This window comes from Spinacia oleracea, chromosome 4 (genome assembly GCF_020520425.1).
Source record: "Spinacia oleracea cultivar Varoflay chromosome 4, BTI_SOV_V1, whole genome shotgun sequence".
NCBI lineage: Eukaryota > Viridiplantae > Streptophyta > Magnoliopsida > Caryophyllales > Amaranthaceae > Spinacia > Spinacia oleracea.
The window spans coordinates 149583378-149592604 of NC_079490.1; the positions used below are offsets into that span (position 1 = coordinate 149583378).

General features: G+C 38.3%; 2 protein-coding genes across 2 annotated transcripts; one reads left to right on the forward strand and one right to left on the reverse strand.

Moving 5' to 3' along the window:
- The first annotated feature begins 3014 nt into the window (after positions 1-3014).
- LOC110803536 (receptor-like protein kinase THESEUS 1) lies at positions 3015-6453 on the forward strand. The gene is made up of 2 exons (XM_022009055.2): positions 3015-3319; positions 3465-6453. The coding sequence occupies exon 2, from the start codon at positions 3628-3630 to the stop codon at positions 6154-6156; it is 2529 nt and encodes an 842-aa protein (XP_021864747.1). The 5' UTR covers positions 3015-3319; positions 3465-3627; the 3' UTR covers positions 6157-6453.
- Positions 6454-6596: 143 nt separating this feature from the next.
- Positions 6597-8059, reverse strand: LOC110803522 (uncharacterized). The gene is made up of 2 exons (XM_022009032.2): positions 7649-8059; positions 6597-7511 (listed from the first exon to the last, which is right to left on the reverse strand). Exons 1-2 carry the CDS (start codon positions 7911-7913, stop codon positions 6721-6723), a joined length of 1056 nt encoding a protein of 351 aa, XP_021864724.1. The 5' UTR covers positions 7914-8059; the 3' UTR covers positions 6597-6720.
- Between the last annotated feature and the right edge of the window lie 1168 nt (positions 8060-9227).

The following is a 9227-nucleotide window of genomic DNA, read 5'->3' on the forward strand; positions in this document are numbered from 1 at the left end:
AGCTTCAGAAATCACTTGGCTAGTCAGATTATTGCAAGAGATGGGGTTACCTAATCTTACTCCTATTCAACTAAAGTGTGATAATCAGTCTGCCATACACATTGCCAAGAATCCAGTTCATCATGAGAGAAATAAACACATAGAATTGGACTGTCATTTCACCAGAGATAAGGTCTTAGAAGGCCTAATTGAGCTCACTTATGTTCCTACAAATGCTCAACTAACTGATGTTCTCACCAAGATCTTGTCCTCTCCTCAACACTCTGAACTTTTCTCCAAGCTAGGAATGCTTCCTATTGAACCAGTTCCTAGCTTGAGGGGGGCTATTGAAGAACATGATGCAGATGTAGCAACACGTGATGTAGATGCATCGAGCACCAACAAACACAGCAATGAGCTACTTGCTACTTTGGTGACTCAATTACTAAACCTTGAAGATCAAGGCACGCGGATTGCTGACTTGTAATCAATGCACATGGATTGTTGACATGTACTAGGTTGTTAGAGGCTGCTGTAGGTTGTTATAACTAACTGATCCTAATGATCAATGATTTGATGTATGCAATCACACTAATATATAAGCTGAGCAACTTGTTAAGCTTAGTTCTTGTAATAAGAGTTTTAACTCTCTCAATAATAAAGTATAGCTTTCCTCTCTTTCTCTCTCTAATTCGAAGTTCTGAATTAAGAACTTCAAATATAGAGGGAGTAGTGCTTTTTTTTTTGACTTGGTATGGATTTCTTTGGTCTCTATCACCCCTCCTATTTTCATAAACCCAAAGTAGATAACCCAATTACCCAGCTCGAAAGTAACTTCCAACTTGCAAGTTGCACCGGCCGTTATTTGGTCAATTGGCGTCAACTAACACCGTCACCCCAGTGAGACAGTGATTCTATTCTGTATTTCTGTGCAAACGAAAGCCGCGTTACGATGGGCCCATCAACGGTCCCAACCAGCAGAGCAACCAAATTCTTATTTTTGCCCACCTTTCCTCTTATTTTTCTTTTTAATATTGTTAACAACGAACATTTATTAGTCTTGTAACACATTAATTAATACTCGATCTCTTTCGAAATAATAGAAATACTTTGATTTTTGTCTATTCACAAACTTTAATTTTACTATCATTTGTGATAGATGCGTAAGGAAAAATATAACCGTGTGAAGTCTTGTTTGATTCGTCTCGATATGTACTTTTAGAGTATCAACTTTTTATAATTTTTACAAATATAAAATTATAGATATTAATGTCCAAACATTTATATTGACAAACGTGAAAAGATATATTGTCCCCATTATTTTGAAAAGGAGGGAATAATTCGTAATACATAGTAATATAATACAGTACTTAATAAGTGAATTTCTCTCCTCTTTTATTTCACAAATATTTGTTGATCACTTGATCGGACATTTTAAAGATTCTTTAATATGGAGTACAATATTTACCGAGGGGCTTACTATTTACCGCCCATATTACTCAAAATTGCCTTATTTATTTACCCATATACCTTCCTTTATTTACCCCCTCATTTACCCGCTTACCTTCCCACCTAAAATCTAACCACCACCGCCGGCCACCACCTCCGGCCATCACCGCCACTATACGTCGTCAGCGACAAAATGGCCGAGCCTTCACAAGAGGTTTTTTTTTTGTCCGGAATTTTTTTTAGAAACTTATGCATTTTTAGCTTGTACTATGGTACAGACTTATGAATTTTAAGCTTGTACCATGATACAGACTTATGAGTTTTTAGCTTCGACCATGGTATTGACTTATGCAGTTTAAGCTTGTACCATGGAAGGAGCTAAAAATTCATAAGCCTGTACCATGGTACAAGCTAAATATTCATAAGTTTATATTATTTAAGGTTTTGATTTGTTGTTGCATTTGATTTAATGTAATCAGAAAATAAACAGAGACTTATGAATTTTTAGCTCCTTTTATGGTACGGGCTTATGAATTTTAAGCTCCTTCCATGGTACAAACTTAAATTGCATAAGTCAATACCATGGTCGAAGCTAAAAACTCATAAGTTTGTACGATGGTACAAGCTTAAATTTCATAAGCCTGTACCAGGGTACAAGCTAAAAATGAATAAGTTTCTAAAAAAAATTCCGGACAAAATAAAAACTCTTGTGAAGATTCGGTCATTTTGTCGCCGACGACATGATGATGGTGGCCGGTGGTAGTGGTCGGCGATGGTGGCCGGAGGTGGTGGGAGAGAATTGGAAAGTAAGATTAAGTAAGGGCACTAATGGAGAAAAAGAGAAAATAGTGAGGCGGTTTTGAGTAACTAGTTGTTGTATCGTGCGCTAGCGCGCACGATACCCCAAGGTATACAAATTTATTTTGCAGAAATGTTACGTAAAGACCGACATTTACAAATTTACGTTAAATGCTAGAAAGCAATGCTAAAGTTCTATTTGCATGTAATTAATAATATGAAATTATACATACGTCTACAATATTTACGTCATTGATATTGTAGCATTCCACAAGCAACATTGATAGGATAGGCGATGGGGCGGAGGAAAGTTAGATTAGAAAGAGTGACGGGAGAAATTCGATGGAATGGATTATTGTGTTGCAAACAAAAGGATGAAGAGAAGGCAAAAGAGAAAAAAAAGGAGACAAATGGTAGCAAGATGACAAGGGTATAATTGTCCCCACACTATTGATAAGAATAAAACAAAAAAAAGTGAAGGCACAAAATAGAGGTAAAATAGTAAGTGCACTATTGGGTGAATAGTAAAAGAAGTTCAAGGCTTTATAAGTGTTAGGATATGGGGCGCTTTTAGCGCTCCACAAACTTTTACTACGGAGTATATCCTTCGGGTTTATCTCTAGATTCCGGTAAAACAGTTATTTTTTTTGGACAGCAATCGTAAAACAGTTATGAAGGGGGCATCCCTTTGTACTAAACTTGTGATTTACTAAATTAATGACAAGGGCATAAAATCTTGTAATCTTAAAAGCCACCTAAAACTAAAACCAAAAACATAAACAGCTGGGTTAGGCTCAAATAATGTGCGACTGATTCGTGTTTTGAAGTTTCACATCTTTTTCCTAATTTGTGGGTCCTTTCTCTCTAAAAATTGACAGGCTAATCAACAGCCTGGAAAGGGCTGGTAATTCTGGTGAGCTCAATTTCTGCTTCACTTTACCTGAGTTTTCATGGTAGTTGGTACTACTACTTGATACTCCGTATTTGTATTCTTCCTTTCTTGCTGCCATTGATGCCCCTTCTCTCAACTGGGCACACTTTCACCTCTAACTCTTTTCTCTCTCCTCCAAATTGTATGCTCAATTGAAAAGAGGTATACAGTTTTTGAACTTCAATTGCATCAGCTTTAGCTTAATCTAAATACCCAACTTTCTTATTGATATTATACTTTGTTTTGCCAATTTGGGTTGCTGTGGTTTTTAACATTAGTGGTTTGGTTGTGGCATTGTTATTCGTAGATCTGAAGGTGTTCGACGAAATGTCTCAGTGAGAATAAGATTGCTGTCAACTTGGGTTTGTTCCATTTGGGCATGTTTTGGGGTTAATTTTGTTTTTCGGTTTTGAATTGTTCTGGTGATTGCTTAAATTAAGCAAATATTGTGGTACTTGGAGCTTTCAAAGATGAAGATTATGAAATGGGGGCCTTTGTTTATAGCTTTGATTTTATATGGGGTGTTTGTTTGTAGCTCAAATGCAGCCTTTATTCCTGCTGATTCTTACTTGTTAGCTTGTGGTTCTTCACAAAATGTCACTTTTCAAGGCCAGACCTTTATCCCTGATTTAGAACATTCCTCCGTTAAACTCAGTAGTCAAGCCAATTCACTTGTTGCCACCACCAATTCTAGTGCCCCCTTCCCAATTTACCAATCTGCCCGAATTTTCACGCGTAGTGTGTCTTATGAATTCAATATCAAACAAAAAGGCCATCATTGGGTTCGGTTGTATTTCTGTCCGATTTGGAGTCCTGGGCATGACTTGAAGTCGGCGTCCCTTACTGTTGTTACTGAGAACTTTGTGCTCCTAAATAACTTCACATTTAAGGACTTCAAGGGTTCTTATATGTGGAGGGAGTTTGCCATCAATGTTGATTCGGATTCCTTGACTCTCACCTTTATTCCTTCAAACAATTCAATTGCGTTTGTGAACGCGATTGAAGTTGTCTCCGTCCCAGTTGAATTGTTCCCTGACCAGGCTTTGGCCTTGCCATCAACTTCTGTTAGTGGGATTTCAGAGCTAGCACTCGAGACTGTGTATCGAGTGAATATGGGCGGTCCATTGCTTACTGCTCAAAATGATACACTAGGAAGAATGTGGCAGAACGATCTGCAATATCTTCATGTGAATAGCTCTGCCACGAATGTTTCTGTCAGCCCTTCAACTATCAAGTATCCAGCTTCAGTTACTCCTGAAACAGCACCAAACTGGGTTTATGCCACCTCTGAAAATATGGGAGATCCGAATGTGGCAAATAGTAACTTCAACATTACCTGGGTTTTTAATGTTGATCCAGATTTCTCCTACTTCCTAAGGATCCATTTTTGTGATATTGTCAGCAAGTCTCTCAATTCTCTTGTTTTCAATCTGTACATTAACTCGGATGTTTGGGAAAGTGTAGACCTCTCAACTATAACTGGGGGTCTTGCTGTGCCTTACTACAAAGATTTTGTTGCAAATTCTTCAGATTCAGGAGTCTTGACCATAAGTGTTGGTCCAGACTCTGCAGCTGATAGTGATGGTGCTATCATGAACGGTCTGGAGATCATTAAGATGAGCAATGAAGCAAGAAGCTTGGATGGAGTTTCTCCTGTCGAACATCTTCTTCCTCCTTCAGCATCGAAAAAGAAGCATACTGTAATAATCATTGGTTTAGCTATAGCTGGTGTTGCTGCAGTGGTGATGATGGCTCTCTTCTATTGCTGCTTTGTTTCTCGCAAGTCAAAGGATCCTCAACAAGGACATTCATGGTTGCCTTTGCCATTGTATGGGATTGGAAACTCACTGACATTGACAAAAATGTCTACTGTTTCTCAAAAGAGTGGAACTGCTAGCTGCATATCATTGACTTCCACCAATCTTGGTCGGTTCTTCTCTTTCCAGGAAATCACGGAAGCGACCAATAAGTTCGATGAGACTATGCTCCTTGGAGTTGGTGGTTTCGGAAGAGTTTACAAGGGAACACTTGAAGATGGGACTAATGTAGCTGTTAAAAGAGGAAATCCAAGGTCTGAACAAGGTATAGCTGAGTTCAGAACCGAAATTGAAATGTTATCTAAGCTAAGACATCGTCATCTTGTTTCTCTGATTGGGTACTGTGATGAGAGGTCTGAGATGATATTGGTGTATGAATACATGGCTAATGGACCTCTGAGGAGCCATCTTTATGGTGCAGATCTTCCATCTCTCTCATGGAAACAGCGGCTTGAAGTATGCATTGGTGCTGCGAGAGGATTGCATTATCTCCACACTGGTGCAACTCAGAGCATTATACACCGAGATGTCAAGACAACAAATATCCTCTTGGATGAGAATTTGGTGGCTAAGGTGGCTGATTTTGGCCTCTCAAAAACTGGACCTTCTCTTGATCAGACCCATGTTAGCACAGCTGTTAAAGGAAGTTTTGGGTACCTTGATCCTGAGTACTTCAGAAGACAACAGTTAACTGAAAAGTCAGATGTATATTCATTTGGAGTAGTTTTGATGGAAGTTCTCTGCACTAGACCAGCTTTGAACCCCGTTCTCCCAAGAGAGCAAGTAAATATAGCAGAATGGGCAATGACCTGGCAAAAGAAGGGGATGCTTGATCAAATTATGGACTCAAACCTTGTGGGTAAGGTAAATTCTGCTTCGTTGAAGAAATTCGGGGAGACTGCAGAGAAGTGCTTGGCAGAGTATGGGGCGGATAGGCCGTCAATGGGAGATGTCTTATGGAATCTTGAATATGCTCTTCAGTTGGAGGAGATGTCATCTGCTCTTGCTGAACCTGAAGATAACAGCACCAATCATATTCAAGGTTTACCATTGTCCTCACTTGAGCAATTTGACAATAGTGTTAACATTATGAATGGACCTAACTCTGGTACGGATGATGATGTAGAAGATACTACAACGAGCGCTGTATTTTCTCAATTAGTAAATCCCCGTGGAAGATGAGAGGAACCATTTCTCTGATAAACACGTTTGGGTGCTCCAAATGAAGGTTAAGTTAAAATTTGATTCTTCTTTGTTGGCTTCATTGTTTTCCTATTTTGATTTGTAATATAGTGAAGAAAGAATACTTGGTATAATGCAGCCATCCAATACTGTCCTCACGATTGTTGTAGGAAGCCTATTGTTTACTCTTTGTTCTTATTTATTTGGATTTATATTACACTTCTGGATATGGATATATGTAATCAATTTACGAAACACTCGTTCAACAATGCAAAAAACAAAGCACGGTTTCTGCAATTATCAGCTGTTATGATCTTGCATATTGGTGTTCATATAACATTTGCACTGATTTATTTGCTTCTTGTCCCATTTCTTCTGCTGAGTTTGAAACCAAATACAGGAGAAAATCATCTGTGTGCTAAATTGATTGCGAATACTAATTGTATACTTTTCTCATTCTACTTTTTTGAGATAAAAAGCTTGTGAAAGAGATAAAAAGGGAAAGAAAAGAGAGAAAAGTTTCATGTCCATGAATTTTTTTTCATGGATTAAAATTCTTTATTCTCAGTTCTTGCACACTATTCCTTGTCCAATTATCGTGCTGCCTCTGCAGTCTAAAATACCCAAGTCTTTCATAGAATCGAGATCCTGATTTAGCCCTACAACTGGAGAGAACAGGCAGGATTTGCAGTCTGCTGATAAAAGTGATGAGGTTCTGTATCTGTCTTCTCCGCCTACAACGGGCATAGCAACACCTGGTTTTGCAGGGTTTTTAAAATCTGGCTGGTAGGTCCTTCCGAGCACGCCTTCAACTTTTGGTGAAAGTTCGAAGAAACGGAATTGCACTTCCAAGTGTGCGAAACAATCATTTGGAGGTATTTGATAATTATGTATCCTATCATCTTCCTTAGTAACTGGTACCACAGTGACTGATATCTCAGCAATTTCTTGTATAGTCACAATAACACTGTTTCTGCTTTCTGTTCTCTCTATTTTCAGGTTTTCATTTGCTGATGTCCAACTTGATGAGTATCCTTTGGGTACATTTAGTTGCTGTCTGTCATAAGAAAACTTCAAGTGCTCAACTTGTTCATCCCATGATGCAGCTGGCGTGGCCTCAAGAGAGAGAGCGTGAGAGTCGAACAAGATCCCTAGGGCTTGTATCCACGTGTAATCTCGTGTTCTGCCAGAAGGCCGGAGTCCAATGAAGTGGGCGTTGATTTGGAGGTTGGGATCTGATACTAAACTAAAGTGCTGTTTGCTCTTGCCATGGAAATAGAAAACTATGCCATCTCCACCAATGAAGCGAGGGTCCAAGCATGCTGCTCCTCTGCCGCTGCAATTTGGCTTGCGATCTATGAATTGTCACCAAACATTTTTTGTGAGTAATACTTAATACAATACCATATGTTATTTATGATATACGTTGTAAAAAGTAAATGAGGATATGTAACTGTGTTATATATATATATGGAAGAAGAAATATACTAACTTCTGCATTCAGCCTTGCATATTGGTGAGTTGCAGTCTATATAACAAACTTTAGCTTTAGGATCTTTGGGGTGTGATGAAGGACACTGTCTTGGGCAGGTTAGCCGGTGGAGGAAGCAAGGGCTTCTGCGACTGAAGCAAGTCCTTGTCTCTGCGTGTACTGCTATCACTTTTGTCGATGATTTGGAACGTGCTTGTGTTAAACTTGAACTGGTGACGCAAACCAGAAAAATGATCAGTAAGCAGTAGATGTTTGTGACCTTCATGGCTTACTCCTGATTCCTGAATAGGGATAGGCAGATCTTTGTTATTCTTAATATAGTGCTCTATCTGTTGTTTCTGCACCCAAAAATTTATGTGAGTTTCTGGTAAGGTTCTACTCAAAAAGTGGAGTTCTAACTACGTACAACATTCAACGTCTGACATTTAATTTGGTAAAATGAAACTTCTCTAACGCCCACAACTTAATGGTATTGGATACAAGTCTTCGTGAAAATTTGGAAAACCTACTCGAAAGGTTTTGGCCATAGCACGCCGGGAAAACTTACCCGTAAGGCTGTACCCAATTATACCACTCAAAATTCCTGACCCGAATCAAAATTCAATCATGCATGACTCAAGAGTTGATATGAGTAGTATTGATATTTGTCGATAGTCTTTGACATGACACGATAACACGACCGAAACCGGCATGACACGAGCACAAAGTTACTGAAAGAAAACACAAAGTTGACACTACAGTACTACACAACATGAAACCAACCCGAACATGACCCATTTAGATTAATTTGTCATATTATGCAATTATTTTACTGTTTAGATAGTTTTGATAAATTTTATGAACGACACCAAACACAAACACGACCCGACTCGACACGTTTGCTTATATTTGTCATACTGAGTTACTTCATCTGAGTATAGCTTCAAACTTAACCGACCAATACAAACCTGAACCGATGACCTATTTGTCACCTCTATGTAACCACTGTTGTTCATCACTATTCATAGTCTCTTGGTCACATTTTACGTTAGGCCATTTTTAGGTTTCTTTGTTGACATTCATGTATTTTGGTTGACTTCCTATCAAAGAACATGGTGAACATGTACATGTTAACTTTTGACATGGAAAGATATGCAAACTTTTAGAGTTGCAAAAGTCGCTAAAATGCCTAATAATTAAGGGAAGGAGCTAAAGTCTTGCGACTTCCACATTGTTGAGGAATGTAAGCATATTAGTGTTATTATTGTTTGGTTTATTTATATCTAACTTTTCAAGTTATATTTTTGTTCATCATCATTGACTAATATGTATTATTTTAGAAAATTTTGATCCAAAATTGCACTATGTTAAGATATACGTGAGTTTTACCAAAGTATTTGGTACAAATTACAATTCCGCCTATATTTGTGGGGCTCGTGGCTAATTTAGAGTGACTAATAGGAAGGTTATGGTTGTTCATTTCATGCATGACACAACCAAGAATTTTTTTTCATCTATTTTAATGTTGTAGGAATAATCTAAAAATGAAACATGAGAAAACCACATATAAACTGGCAATACTACCTGTTCCGGTGTTGTA